Source organism: Scyliorhinus canicula, chromosome 20, assembly GCF_902713615.1.
Source record: "Scyliorhinus canicula chromosome 20, sScyCan1.1, whole genome shotgun sequence".
Lineage (NCBI taxonomy): Eukaryota > Metazoa > Chordata > Chondrichthyes > Carcharhiniformes > Scyliorhinidae > Scyliorhinus > Scyliorhinus canicula.
The window spans coordinates 62,805,312-62,821,194 of NC_052165.1; the positions used below are offsets into that span (position 1 = coordinate 62,805,312).

At 50.9% G+C, this 15,883-nt stretch overlaps 1 protein-coding gene across 3 annotated transcripts in view; it reads right to left on the bottom strand.

Annotated features, from left to right (window-relative positions):
* The window catches only part of aass (aminoadipate-semialdehyde synthase), a 98,597-nt gene that overhangs the window by 49,039 nt on the left and 33,675 nt on the right, over positions 1-15,883 (bottom strand). For all 3 annotated transcript variants that reach the window (XM_038780090.1, XM_038780091.1, XM_038780092.1), the window contains 2 exons: positions 1,804-1,931; positions 378-526 (listed from right to left, as the gene is read on the bottom strand). In XM_038780090.1, the coding sequence (XP_038636018.1) occupies positions 378-526; positions 1,804-1,931 (277 nt within the window). The remainder of the gene's footprint in view (positions 1-377; positions 527-1,803; positions 1,932-15,883) is intronic.

A 15,883-nucleotide genomic window follows, 5' to 3' on the forward strand; every position in this document is an offset into this window, starting at 1 on the left:
TTATGGAGTCATTCATTTCAAATCCTGATAAATTTACAGATCAATGAATTGGAGATGGGGGCAACAAACAATGATAGGATAATTCTTCAGACCCACACGGATTTGAAATGTGAATCCCAACAAGAGTCCATCATCAGCGAATTTACTGTTAAATGTATAAACTACACCATATCATGGTATACCTATAGAAGACTAACAAATCGGACACAAGAAATAGAAGCAGGGTTATGCTATATTCCTTGTTCCCCTTGACACTGCATCAGGAAAATGGGAATATTTGTTGGTACCCTTTTCATGGAAAATGCCCTGGGAACCTATCTTCAGAATGAGTTGTTCGGTATGTAATTCCGAGAATTATTAACTTATAATCGTCCTACCGATGTGGTAATTCTGGGCATCCATCACTGGCTGAGTCAAAATCTTTGGCCGATGTAAGCAAATTCTGAGCATCTGACCGGTTAAGCAATCGAGGAGTGTCTGGTTCCCAATAAATACCGTTCACCAAACAAGTGGTATATGGGGCAATCTGAAAAAACAATTGTGGACATTTTAGCATTCCCAGTTAAAAATGGTTTAGCTGCCAATACATACTCAACAAACTGCCTCCCCATACTTTATTCTTTCAGTGAAGTATAAACTTAGGGGTGATTTGTTTAGAGGATTATAAGATGATAAAGGGGTTAGATCGTGTATATGCAGGCGATCTAATCCAACTGAAGGATAGGGAGGACCGGTGAAGGTGGGGAGGGAGTCACAATCTCTAGTTGTGTAAAGGCAGGCTAGGTTTGATGTCTGGAGGTTATTTGTTTCCTCGGGAGCAGTGGATTGTGGGACAAGCTTCTGGCTCAGTGAATACTGATTCACTGATTCATGTAGGTGCAGCAAACAAATAAGAAAACAACTGGCACATTAACGTTTATTACAAAGGGATTCAAGTACAAGATTATGGAAGTCTTGCTACAACTATTTAGGGTGTTAGTGAGACCAGACCTCGAATGCTGTGCTTTTCCTCTCCATATTTAGGGAAGGGTATATTTGAATTGGAGGGAGTAGAGTGCAGGTCACTAGATTGGCTCCTGGGATAAAAGGGTTGCCCTATGTTGGGAGGTTGAGTAAATTGGGTCTATATTCTCTGGAATTTAGAAGAATGAGAGGGGATCTCATTGAATGGTACTAGATTCTGAAGGGTCTTGACAGGGATTGTGTCAATTATGTCGAGAGATTGCTTCCCTTGCCCTTGTTATCTGGAACATGGGGACCATCTGAGGATCAAAGGCCAGACATATAGGACTGAAAAAAGGAGCAATTTCTTCACTCAGAGGGTTGAACAAGTTTTAGAATTTTGTGCCCAAGAAGGTTTTGGATGTTCCATTGTTGAATATATTTAAGGCTGAGAAACATTTTTTTGTTCTTGTAGGGACTGCAGGGATTATGGGGAGCGAGCAGGAAAGTGGGATTCAGGCAACAGCTTAATGCTCATATTGAATGGTGGGGCAGGCTCAGTGGGCTATATGGTCCACTCTGCTCCCGTTTCTTGTGGCTTCTTTAGGACCCTCGCAAAATCACCAAAGTCACTTCGAGGCTGAACACAAAGCTGAACTGTATTATCGCCCAGATGTGGGCTGACAACACCTAGAAGAAGTTTCTCTCACTACTGGATTCTTCCTGTGAGAACACAAAGTTTAGTCATCTAGAGAAATACTGCCCTTCAAAGAATTCTTTACTCAAGTGCAAGTTGAATTTTTACATCACGTTCTACAGAGTTTATCTTTGGTACAAAACAAGCGCAGGATTCTCTCTTACATCAGTGCTGAAGCGCGAGGTGTATAGTTTAGGATGATGTTGATAGTCTACAGCGTCATATTTCCCATCACTTTTTCGAACAACGTGGTGATGACGGCTGAGGACAGTGCAGTAAATCTTACTTTGATCTGTACAGTGAAAGACAGGCAGTATTAGATACAAATTTTGACAGGCTCACAATACGCTGATCCTTGTTATTTGTGATGAAGAACAGTGAAGTTGGAAGAACATATTTATTCCTTCCCTTCCCTAGTTGTCCTTTTTGTTAACAATTGCACATCCCTCCCCCAGAGCACCAGTCAGTTCATGGCCAGGGTGGGCATAAGTGTCCGTTCCATTTCACATTATCGACAGATGACCATTTCCAGCCAGCAGAGGCCTGATCTGATCTTCTTCTGAGCTGTATGCACAACTGTACATCTTCCCGGCATAAAGCTACTAGTCATACATTACTGCGCTTCACACTTGCTGAGGCCTTCTCGAGCAACATCCTGATTGAAAACTAACCACAATTGATGGAAAGGAAACTTGTTAGAAGGATGTAGTTGCTGGAGGAGTGTATAGGCAACATGGGCAACTCAGATGGCAGGTGCAACTGAAAACCAGTCCGACAACATCCTCCTGAGAATATGCCGTTGGATCAATTCAGTGGTTTAATACTACAAACAAGCAGTGCTGCATTGAGCTCCCGAGTGCAGAGAATGCACAGAGCTCCACTCCCAAGTGCAGACAAGGCACAGAGCTACACTCCCGAGAGCAGCGAAGGCACGGTGCTCACACTCCCGCGTGCAGACAAGACACAGTGCTCATGCTCCCGAGTACAGACAATTCACAGTGCCCACACAAACGGGTACAGGCAATGCGCAGAGCTCACACTCCTGAGTACAGGCAATGCACAGTGCTCACACTCCTGAGTACAGACAATGCACAGTGCTCATGCTCCCGAGTACAGACAATTCACAGTGCCCACACAAACGAGTACAGGCAATGCGCAGAGCTCACACTCCGGAGTACAGGCAATGCACAGTGCTCACGCTCCCGAGTACAGGCAATGCACAGTGCTCACGGTCCTGAGTACAGATAATGCACAGTGCTCACGGTCCTGAGTACAGGCAATGCACAGTGCTTACACTCCTGAGTACAGATAATGCACAGTGCACACGCTCCTGAGTACAGGCAATGCACAGTGCTCACGCTCCCGAGTACAGGCAATGCACAGTTCTCACTCTCCCGAGTACAGACAATGCACAGTGCTCCCGAGTACAGACAATGCACAGTGCTCACGCTCCCGAGTACAGGCAATGCACAGTGCTCACGGTCCCGAGTACAGGCAATGCACAGTGCTCACGCTCCTGAGTACAGGCAATGCACAGTGCTCACGCTCCTGAGTACAGGCAATGCACAGTTCTCACGCTCCTGAGTACAAACAATGCACAGTGCTCACGGTCCTGAGTACAGGCAATGCACAGTGCTCACGCTCCTGAGTACAGGCAATGCACAGTGCTCACGGTCCTGAGTACAGGCAATGCACAGTGCTCACGCTCCCGAGTACAGGCAATGCACAGTGCTCACGCTCCTGAGTACAGGCAATGCCCAGCGCTCACGGTCCTGAGTACAGACAATGCACAGTGCTCACACTCCTGAGTACAGGCAATGCCCAATGTTCACGCTCCGGAGTACAGACAATGCATAGTGCTCACGGTCCTGAGTACAGACAACACACAGTACTCATGCTCCGGAGTACAGACAATGCACAGTGCTCACGCACCTGAGTACAGACAATGCACAGTGCTCACGCTGCTGAGTACAGACAATGCACAGTGCTCACGCTCCCGAGTACAGACAATGCACAGTGCTCACGCTCCCGAGTACAGACAATGCACAGTGCTCACGCTCCCGAGTACAGGCAATGCACAGTGCTCACGCTCCTGGGTACAGGCAATGCACAGTGCTCACGCTCCTGAGTACAGGCATTGCACAGTGCTCACGCTCCTGAGTACAGGCATTGCACAGTGCTCACGCTCCTGAGTACAGACAATGCACAGTGCTCACGCTCCTGAGTACAGGCAATGCACAGTGCTCACGCTCCTGTGTACAGACAATGCACAGTGCTCACACTTCGGAGTACAGACAATGCACAGTGCTCACGCTCCCGAGTACAGACAATGCACAGTGCTCACGCTCCCGAGTACAGACAATGCACAGTGCTCACGCTCCCGAGTACAGGCAATGCACAGTGCTCACGGTCCCGAGTACAGACAATGCACAGTGCTCACGCTCCCGAGTACAGGCAATGCACAGTGCTCACGGTCCTGAGTACAGGCAATGCACAGTGCTCACGCTCCTGGGTACAGGCAATGCACAGTGCTCACGCTCCTGAGTACAGGCAATGCACAGTGCTCACGCTCCTGAGTACAGGCAATGCACAGTGCTCACGGTCCTGAGTACAGATAATGCACAGTGCTCACACTCCCGAGTACAGACAATTCACAGTGCCCACACAAACGAGTACAGGCAATGCGCAGAGCTCACACTCCGAAGTACAGGCAATGCACAATGCTCACACTCCTGAGTACAGGCAATGCACAGTGCTCACGCTCCTGAGTACAGGCAATGCACAGTGCTCACGGTCCTGAGTACAGATAATGCACAGTGCTCACGGTCCTGAGTACAGGCAATGCACAGTTCTCACGGTCCTGAGTACAGATAATGCACAGTGCTCACACTCCTGAGTACAGGCAATGCACAGTGCTTACACTCCTGAGTACAGGCAATGCACAGTGCACACGCTCCTGAGTACAGGCAATGCACAGTTCTCACTCTCCCGAGTACGGACAATGCACAGTGCTCCCGAGTACAGACAATGCACAGTGCTCACGCTCCCGAGTACAGGCAATGCACAGTGCTCACGGTCCTGAGTACAGGCAATGCACAGTGCTCACGCTCCTGAGTACAGGCAATGCACAATGCTCATGCTCCTGAGTACAGGCAATGCACAGTTCTCACGCTCCTGAGTACAGGCAATGCACAGTGCACACGCTCCTGAGTACAGGCAATGCACAGTTCTCACTCTCCCGAGTACAGACAATGCACAGTGCTCCCGAGTACAGACAATGCACAGTGCTCACGCTCCCGAGTACAGGCAATGCACAGTGCTCACGGTCCTGAGTACAGGCAATGCACAGTGCTCACGCTCCTGAGTACAGGCAATGCACAATGCTCATGCTCCTGAGTACAGGCAATGCACAGTTCTCACGCTCCTGAGTACAGACAATGCACAGTGCTCACGCTCCTGAGTACAGGCAATGCACAGTGCTCACGGTCCTGAGTACAGGCAATGCACAGTGCTCACGCTCCCGAGTACAGGCAATGCACAGTGCTCACGCTCCTGAGTACAGGCAATGCCCAGTGTTCACGCTCCGAGTACAGACAATGCATAGTGCTCACGGTCCTGAGTACAGACAACAAACAGTACTCACGCTCTGGAGTACAGACAATGCACAGTGCTCACGGTCCTGAGTACAGGCATTGCACAGTGCTCATGCTCCTGTGTACAGGCAATGCACAGTGCTCACGCTGCTGAGTACAGACAATGCACAGTGCTCACGCTCCTGAGTACAGACAATGCACAGTGCTCACGCTCCTGAGTACAGGTAACGCACAGTGCTCACGCTCCTGAGTACAGGTAACGCACAGTGCTCAGGCTCCTGAGTACAGGCAATGCACAGTGCTCACGCTCCTGAGTACAGGCAATGCACAGTGCTCACGCTCCTGAGTACAGGCAATGCACAGTGCTCACGCTCCTGAGTACAGACAATGCACAGTGCTCACGCTCCTGAGTACAGGCAATGCACAGTGCTCACGCTGCTGTGTACAGACAATGCACAGTGCTCACACTTCTGAGTACAGGCAATGCACAGTGCTCACGCTCCCGAGTACAGACAATGCACAGTGCTCACGCTCCCGAGTACAGACAATGCACAGTGCTCACGCTCCCGAGTACAGGCAATGCACAGTGCTCACGGTCCCGAGTACAGACAATGCACAGTGCTCACGCTCCCGAGTACAGGCAATGCACAGTGCTCACGGTCCTGAGTACAGGCAATGCACAGTGCTCACGCTCCTGGGTACAGGCAATGCACAGTGCTCACGCTCCTGAGTACAGGTAATGCACAGTGCTCACGCTCCTGAGTACAGGCAATGCACAGTGCTCACAGTCCTGAGTGCAGACAAGGCACAATGCACACTTCCGAGTACAGACTGTGGTAAACACCACTAGTGAAATATTACATGTATTACAGCACTGCTTGTGTATTACAGGTACTATGGTAAATTCGTGCCGGCTGGCTCCTCCCAGCAGGCGGCATATAAAAGTGTATGCTCGCCTGTGCTGCTCCCATTCTGGTTCCAGCTGCAGGAGGCACAACATCTTGTGCAATAAAGCCTCGATTGTTTCAATATTCTCGTCTCGTGGTAATTGACAGTACCTCAATTTATTGCACAAGGTTTTAAAAGATGAACATCTTAATCAAGCCTGATCGCCTGGAGCTGAGCCCTCACACGCAGGCAATGCACGTCCACCTTCGAGCACTGGCTAGCCTGCTTCAAAGGCTACCTCAGAGCAGCCACTGAAGAACTCTCGGACCCACAGAAGCTCCGAGTCCTCTACTCAGGGGTGAGCCCTGAAAGCTTTCCCCTCATCCGGGATTCACCCACCTACACAGAAGCGATGATGCTACTAAAGGGACATTACGTTAAGTTGGTGAATGAAGTGTACGCCAGGCAGCTGCTGGCCACAAGGCGGCAACTCCCTGGGGAGACTCTGGATGATTTCTTGTGGGCCCTACAGATTCCCGGTCGGAACTGTGACTGCCAGGCAGTTTCAGCAGTCCAACAATTATTCATCAGAGACGCTTATGTCATAGGCATGAAGTCTACGTACGATCGCCAGCGACTATTGGAAGGGTGTACACTCCTTCTTTCAGAGACTAGGAAGTTTGCTAATTCACTAAAAGTGGCCTCCTGTAATATGGAGGCCTACACCTCCGACCGCACGGCACCCTCGTGGACATCGTGGGCCCCACCAGCTGCCGCCTCCAGCTCACCGCAAGCCTGCGCCACGCGGCAGCCAGCCAACTCCGGGGGACCCCAAGTGTTATTTTTGTGGACAGAGCAAACACCCCAGGCAGCACTGCCCGGCACGGAACGCAACCTGCAATGGGTGTGGGAAGAAGGGACACTTTGTTTCATTCGCCAGGCCCGGTCGGTCGCCGCTGTTTCCAGGCCCGGCATTACTACACCCCCCACATGCGATCCAGGGGCGCCGCCATTTTCCCCACCACACGCCACGTGCGGCCCGTGGGCGCCGCCACCTTTGATGCCGCCCGCCATGTGCGCCCCGTGGGTGCCGCCATCTTCGGCGCCATTTTGGACCTCGCCTCAGCACCCCTCTTCGTCTGGCTGTTCGCCGCCTACTGATACCTCCGCTACCGCTGATCTCGCTTCCATCACCTGGATCAGTCTCGGCCCCCCAACCTCACGACCGCTACAACAACGGTGAAGATAAACGGGCACGAGACGACCTGTCTCTTTGACTCCGGGAGCACAGAGAGTTTCATCCAACCCACTATGGTAAGGCGCTGCTCCCTCACGGTACTCCCCGTCACCCAGAAAATCTCCCTGGCCTCCTGATCCCATTCCATTGAAATCCAGGGGTACTGTGTTGTGGCCCTCACCGTTCAGGGCATAGAGTTCAGCAACTTCAGGCTCTACGTCCTCCCCCACCTCTGCACTGCCCTGTTCCTAGGCCTTGATTTTCAATGTCATCTCCAAAGCCTTACTTTGAAATTCGGCAGACCCCTGCCCCCCTCACCGTCTGCGGCCTCATGACCCTCAAGGTCGATCCACCTTCACTGTTTACGAACCTGACCCTGGACTGCAAACCTGTCGCCACTAGGAGCAGACGGTACAGTGCCCAGGACAGGACCTTTATCAGGTCGGAGGTCCAACGGCTTCTGCGGGGGGATCATTGAGGCCAGCAACCGCCCCTGGAGAGCTCAAGTAGTGGTAGTGAAGGCTGGGGAGAAGCACAGGATGGTCACTGACGACAGCCAGACCATCAACCGGTACACGCAGCTCTCCACGCACCCCCTCCCACGTATATCTGACATGGTCAATCAGATTGCACAGTATTGAGTCTTCTCCACAGTTGACTTGAAGTCCACCTACCACCAGCTCCCTATCAACCTGGAGGATCGCTAATACACTGCGTTAGGAGCAGATGGCCGTCTCTATCACTTCCTTAGCGTTCCCTTTGGTGTCACCAATGGGGTCTCGGTCTTCCAGCGAGATATGGACCAAATGGTTGACCAGTAAGGGCTGCGGGCCACCTTCCCGTACCTAGATAACATCACCATCTGCAGCCACGATCAACAGGACCACGGCGCAAATCTACAAAAATTCCTCCATACCACCAAACTCCTTAACCTCACCTCCAATGAGGAGAAATGCGTGTTCCACACCAACCGCTTAGCCATCCTTGACTATGTAGTGGAAAATAGAGTCCAAGGGCCCGACCCCGACCTGAAACTCTCTCTCTCTCCCACTGCCCCAAGGCCCTGAAACGATGCCTGGGGTTCTCGTATTGCGCCCAGTGGGTCCCGAATTATGCAGACAAGGCCCGCCCACTCATCAAGTCCACAGCTTTCCCCCTGATGGCTGAGGCCTGCAAGGCCTTCAACCACACCAAGGCGGACATCGCCAAGGCCACGATGCACGCGGTCGACGAGACCCTCCCCTTTGAGGTGGAGAGCGATGCATCAGACGTAGCTCTGGCTGCCACCCTCAACCAGGCGGGCAGACCCGTGGCTTTCTTTTCCCGTACATTCCATGCCTCCGAAATTCATCACTTCTCTGTCGAAAAGGAGGCCCAAGCCATTGCGGAAGCTGTGCAATGTTGGAGCCATTACCGGTCCGGCAGGAGATTCACTCTCCTCACTGACCAACGGTCGGTTGCCTTCAGGTTTAACAATACGCAGCGGGGCAAGATCAAAAATTATAAGATCTTGAGGTGGCGGTTCAAGCTCTCCACCTACAACTATGAGATCTTGTATCGGCCAGGGAAGCTCAATGAGCCCCCTGATGCCCTATCCCGTGGTACATGTGGCAGCGCACAAGTGGACCGACTTCGGGCCCTACACTATGACCTCTGCAACCCGTTTTTTCCATTTTGTCAAGGCCCGCAACCTGCCCTACTCCATTGAAGAGGTCAGGACCGTAACCAGAGACTGCCAAGTCTGCGCAGAGTGCAAGCCGCACTTCTACCGGCCAGATAGAGCGCACTTGGTGGAAGCCTCCCGCCCCTTTGAGCGCCTTATCATGGACTTCAAAGGGCCCCTCCCCTCCACCAACCGCAACGTGTACTTTCTGAACGTAACTGACGAGTACTCCCTGTTCCCCTTCGCCATCTCCTGCCCCGACATGACTACTGCCATGGTCATTAAAGCCCTGCACAGCATCTTCACTCTGTTCGGTTTCCCCACCTACATCCACAGTGATCAGGGATCCTCTTTCATGAGTGATGAGCTGCATCAGTTCCTGCTCAGCAAGAGCATCGCCTCGAGCAGGACGACCAGCTACAACCCCTGGGGAAACGGGCAGGTGGAGAGGGAGAACGGGACGGTCTGGAAGGCCGTCCTGCTGGCCCATCGGTCTAAAAATCTGCCGGTCTCCCGCTGGCAGGAGATCCTCCCCAACGCACTCCACTCCATCCAGTCGCTCCCCTGCACCGCCACTAATGAGACCCCCCACAGACATGTGTTTGCCTTCCCCAGGAAGTCCACCTCCGGGGTCTCGCTCCCAACACGGTTGACATTTCCTGGACCCGTCCTCCTCCGGAAGCATGTGTGGAGCCATAAATCAGATCCCTTGGTCGAGCAAGTTCTCCTCTTCCATGCAAACCCGCAGTACGCCTACGTTGCACACCCCGATGGGCGGCAGGACACAGTCTCCCTCCGGGACCTGGCACCCGCTGGGTCCCCACTCATGACCCCGACCTGACACCGCTCCCCCCCCACCCCCCCCCGTTGCCTCATTCACCCCTGCGACACCCACTCTCCCTCCAGCGAACCTCACCGCAGCCCCCACACCAGCAGGATCCGTCCTCCCACTGGATCCACTTAGGGGTGACGAAGACAAGGACAACACGCTCCCGGAGTCGCATTTGGCCACGTCGGCGCCCACATCACAACCAGGACTGAGGCGATCGCAGCGAAGGGTCAAAGCCCCCGACAGACTTCATCTGTATTTTCGTCATCCCGACGGACTCTTTTTTATTTAAAAACAGGGGTTAATGTGATAAACGCCACTAGTGATATATTGCATGTATTACGGCACTGCCCGTGTATTACAGGTACTACAGTAAATCCCTGCCTGCTGGCTCCTCCCAGCAGGCGGTGTATAAAAGTGTGTGCTCTCCTGCGCTGCTCCCATTCTGGTTCCAGCTACAGGAGGCACCACATTTTGTGCAATAAAGCCTCGATTGTTTCACCATTCTCGTCTGTGGTAATTGACAGTACATCACAGACAAGGCACAGTACACACAGATGTGAGGTTGGAGACGGGCTGGGCCCAACACATGCCATGGAGGCTAGACATGGCCCTCCGTGCTAACAGGCATTTTGCGATTGAATATCACAGGCCATAGACAGGTACGTAATCAAAATCCAGAATGGGGAGATCCCACCATCTACATTCTGGGAGACACTGAAGGCGGTGATCAGAGGGGAAATTATTGCTTTTAAGGTGCGCAAAGACAGGGAGGAGAGGACGGCCAGGGAACAACTGGTTGACTCCATGCGGGAGGTGGAGCAGGGATCCTCCACTGCTCGTCTCCTCGGAGAGGAAACAAATTGCGAATGGACTTTGGCCTGCTCTCCACCAGGAAAGCTGTGTGCCAGCTCCACCAGACACAGGGGGCCTTTTATGAACATGCAGACAAAGCCAGTCGCCTGCTGGCTGATCAGCTGAGCAAGCAGGTAGCCATGAGAGAAATAGTTCATCTTTAAGACAGAAGCGGCAGGCTAGTCGCTGCGCCAGAAAAGGTCAACGAAGCCTTCGCAACTTTCTATCGAGGGCTGTACATCTTCGAGGCCCCAGAGGGGGACTCGAAGATGAAGCAGTTCCTCAATGGACTGGACATGCCAGTCGTGAGAAAGATAAGCGACAGGGAAGCACCACTAGAACTGGGGGAAGTCATGGAGGTGGGGGAAGGCGCAGGGGTCAGATGGATTCCTGGCGAACATCTACAAAATATTTGTGTTAGCAATGGCTCTGCACTTGCGGGAGATATTTGCAGACTTGCTAGTAAGGGGCACCCTGTCACCAACACTGTTACAAATCTCAATATCGCTGATACCCAAAAAGAATAAAGACCCGATGAAGTGCGGGTCCTACAGGCCCATCTCACTACGTAGACAGACACAAAGCTCCTGGCGAAGCGGCTGGTGAGCTGCGTGCCAGAGATAGAGTAGGACCAGATGGACTTTGTCAAGGGCAGGCAGCGAACATCAAACATTAAGGTGACGGCTGAACATGATAATGACCCCATCCGGGGAGAGGACGTCAGAAGTGATCATCTCCCGGGACACATAAAAGGCCTTCGACAAATTCCAATGGAACTACCTCGTAGAGGTACTGAAACGGTTTGAGTTTGGGCCAGGGTTCACCTCCTGGGTGAAACTACTGTACAGTGCTCCCATGGCGAGCGTATGGACAAACACCACCAGCTCTGGATACTTCTGGCTGCACAGAGGCATGTGGCAGGGATGTCTGCTATCCTTACTGCTGTTTGCGCTGGTGATAGAGCCACTAGCGATCACCCTCAGAGTGGTGATGGCATGGAGATGTATCCAAAGGGAGGCATAGAGAGCATAGAGCAGAGAGCACTCTACGTGGATGACCTGCCCCTCTGCACTTCGAATCCTCAGACCAGCATGGAAGGGATAATGAAACTCCGAAAGGAGTTTAGAGCCTTTTCAGGTTCCAGACTTAACCTGAGCAAGCGCGAGACCTTCCCTATGAACCCACAGGAGGGAGGGACAAAGCTGGGGGCATTGCCATTTCAGTAAATTCAGCTACCTGGGGATCCAAATAGCCTACGACTTGACCCGGATCCACAAATGGAACCTGGTGAGTCTGTTGAGGAAGTTAAAAAGCACGTGCAGTGGTGGGGCCCACTCCCACTCTCAGAGAGGATATAAACCATCAAAATGAATGTGCTGTCCTGGTTCCTCTTCCCATTCAGATCCCTCCCGATCTACATCCCCAAAGCCTTTTTCAACACAGTTGACAAACTGATCATACTGTTTGTGTGGGGAGGAAAGAACCCGAGAATCCAAAAGAAGGTCCTGCAAAGGAAATAAACATGGGAGGCCTGGCCCTCCCAAACCTATTGTTCTACCACTGGGTGGCCACTGCAGAAAGAGTGAAGGAATGGTTAAGGAACAAGGAGCAGAGTGGGTGAAGATGGAGGAGAGTTCTTACATAGATAGATAGAGAAATACAGCACAGAACAGGCCCTTCGGCCCACGATGTTGTGCTGAACTTTTGTCCTAGGTTAATCATAGAATTTTGGACACTAAGGGCAATTTATCATGGCCAATCCACCCAACCTGCACATCTTTGGACTGTGGGAGGAAACCGGAGTACCCGGAGGAAACCCACGCACACACGGGGAGGATGTGCAGACTCCACACAGACAGCGACCCAAGCCGAAATCGAACCTGGGACCCTGGAGCTGTGAAGCAATTGTGCTATCCACAATGCCACCGTGCTGCCCTTAAGAAGAAATTAATCTACACTCCATTATTCTACCCTAATCCATGTACCTATCCAATAGCTGCTTGAAGGTCCCTAACGTTTCCGACTCAACTACTTCCACAGGCAGTGCATTCCATGCCCCCACTACTCTCTGGGTAAAGAACCTACCTCTGACATCCCCCCTATATCTTCCACCATTTACCTTAAATTGATGTCCCCTTGTCCCCTTGTAATGGTTTGTTCCACCCGGGGAAAAAGTCTCTGACTGTCTACTCTATCTATTCCCCTGATCATCTTATAAACCTCTATCAAGTCGCCCCTCATCCTTTTCCATTCTAATGAGAAAAGGCCTAGCACCCTCAACCTTTCCTCGTAAAACCTACTCTCCATTTCGGGCAACATCCTGGTAAATCTCCTTTGCACCTTTTCCAAAGCTTCCACATCCTTCCTAAAATGAGGTGACCAGAACTGCACACAGTACTCCAAATGTGGCCTGACCAAGGTTTTGTACAGCCGCATCATCACCTCACGGCTCTTAAATTCAATCCCTCTGCTAATGAATGCTAGCCTTCTTCACAGCTCTATCCACTTGAGTGGCAACTTTCAAAGATCTATGAACATAGACCCCAAGATCTCTCTGCTCCTCTACATTGCCAAGAACCCGACCGTTAACCCTGTATCCTGCATTCATATTTGTCCTTCCAAAATGGACAACCTCACACTTGTCAGGATTAAACTCCATCTGCCACTTCTCAGCCCAGCTCTGCATCCTATCTATGTCTCTTTGAAGCTGACAACAGCCCTCCTCACTATCCGCAACTCCACCAATCTTCGTATCATCTGCAAATTTACTGACCCACCCTTCAACTCCCTCATCCAAGTCATTAATGAAAATCACAAACAGCAGAGGACCCAGAACTGATCCCTGCGGTACGCCACTGGTAACTGGTAATAGGTTGTCCCAAATGAGGCAGCACTTTGGCCTGATTGAAATGTCCACCATGACCCCCATCTGTAACAACTGCAGGTTCACTCCTGGAATAATGGACACCACCTTCAAAAGATGGAGACAGGATGAGGGGACTCTGACGGTTAGGGACATGTACACGGAGTGGTGATCCTGGGGAAACTCACGGAGAGGTTCCAGTTAACAAGAGGAAATGACCTGGGATACATTCAGGTCAAGAACTTCCTCTGCAAAGAAACAACAACGTACTTCCAGATACCAGGACACCCGTTAGTGGAAGAACTGCTGGACACGGGCAAACTGTGCGGTCATGTACAGTCGATTGTTGGAGGAGGTATGCTCCCCTCATGGATGAGCAAAGGAACAAATGGAGAAAGAACTATGCATAGATATAGGGGGAGGACTCTGGATCGAAGCACTGCACAGGGGGAACGTCACCTCCACGTGTGCCGGGATGAGCTTAACGCAGCTAAAAGTGGTGCACAGAGCGCACCTAACCAGAACCCAAATGAATGGGTTCTTCCCGGAGGTGGAGGACACATGGGAATGGTGCCAGGGAGGTGCGGCCAACACACCCACATGTTCTGGTCTTGCCCTAGACATACCGAGTGCTGGACTTCCTTCTTTCAGGCCATGTCCAGGGTTGTGGGAGTAAGGGTGGAGCCATGCCCAGAAATGGCAGTCTTTGGGGTCTCAGAACAGCCAGAACTCTTCATGGCAAGGGGGCCTACACCCTAGCCTTTGACTTCCTGATTGCCCGCCAGAGAATCCTGCTCGACTGGCAATCGGCAGCACCGCACAAGGCTTCAAACTGGCTGTCCCACGCTGGAAAAGATCAAGTTTGCCATCTGTGGGTAAGAAGAGGGTTTTCACAGGACATGGAAGCCGTTCACCAACTTGTTTCAAGACCAGTTCGTAGCCAGCAAACAATAAAGTGGGGATGTGGAAGTGCGGGGGAAACACAGGACACGTCACAGAATGAGGAGAAAAGAAGGGTGGTGGAGATGAATGAATGCACCCAAGAGGAACCCGGACAGGCAGAAGAGAAGACGACTGCAAGAGACAGGTTAATGGCAAATTACTGCCTGAACTACAAAGTACATAAATTATTGTAAATACATGTTTTGGCCATATCTGGCAATGAAATTTCAAAAACCCTAATAAAAAATATTTTTAAAAAAATTTAATCCATGATCTAATTGGATTTTTCTGGGGAATCCATATCTGGTAAACAAAATGCGAGTAATTCCTCGACAACTTTCTTACATGTAATATTTTGTAATGGAATGCCCTCCGGAAATCTAGTGGACATGTCCATTATGGTCAACAAATACTGATTCCCGCATTTTGTCCTACGACGTAGTCCCATGCAATTAATTAGGACACTAGTAAAAGGTTCTTCAAATGCCGCAAAGGGTACTAAGGGGGTTGGTTTGATTATTGCTCGAGGTTTTCCTATTATCGAACGTGTGAAATGTACAACAGAATCAACTACATCCTAATGCAATCCAGGCAAATAAAAATGTTCTGGGTATTCCTTACTCCTCATTGCCCGCCTACTGGAACCTCATGCACTACCCACACCATCTCCTTTCCTTAACCCACCAGTAATATAACGATGAATTTCTGCCCATTTCTCATCTGTCTGAATGTGTAAAGGTCTCCACTTTCTTATTAATACATTATTTCTAACTGAAAACACTCAAGTCTACACGCAGATTCCATTTCTGTGTAGACTTTCTGATATAACTGCTTATCTCTGAATCCTTCTGTTGTAACTCTACCAACTTTCCTGAACTAAAGATATCAGCTTCAACCTCCATCTGCACTTGGTCTTTATCAACAATTTGGTCAAAGATCGTTCCTGATAACTGAATCTCAGAGCCCCAATGTTTATGCCTAGATTTCTCCTTCTCATGTCTCAAACTGTGTCCTTGTGATCTTGTTACCATACAATATGGAAACACCTCAGGAAACGTGCGGAGTCTGCATGTTCACCCCGTGTCTATGTAGATTTCCTCCGGGTGCTCCGGTTTTCTCCCACAGTCCAAAGATGTGCAGATAAGGTGGATTGGCCATGCTAAATTGCTCTTCGTCTCCAAACAAAAGATTGGGTGGGGTCACTAGGTTACGGGAATAGGGTGGAGGTGTGGACTTAGATAGGGTGCTCTTTCCAAAGGCTGGTGCGGATTCAATAGGCCAAATGGCCTGCTTCTGCACTGTTGATTCTATAATTCTATTAAATGCTTTTTGCAACGTCTCAGTTGCTGACGTTCCACTGGCTTTCAACCACAG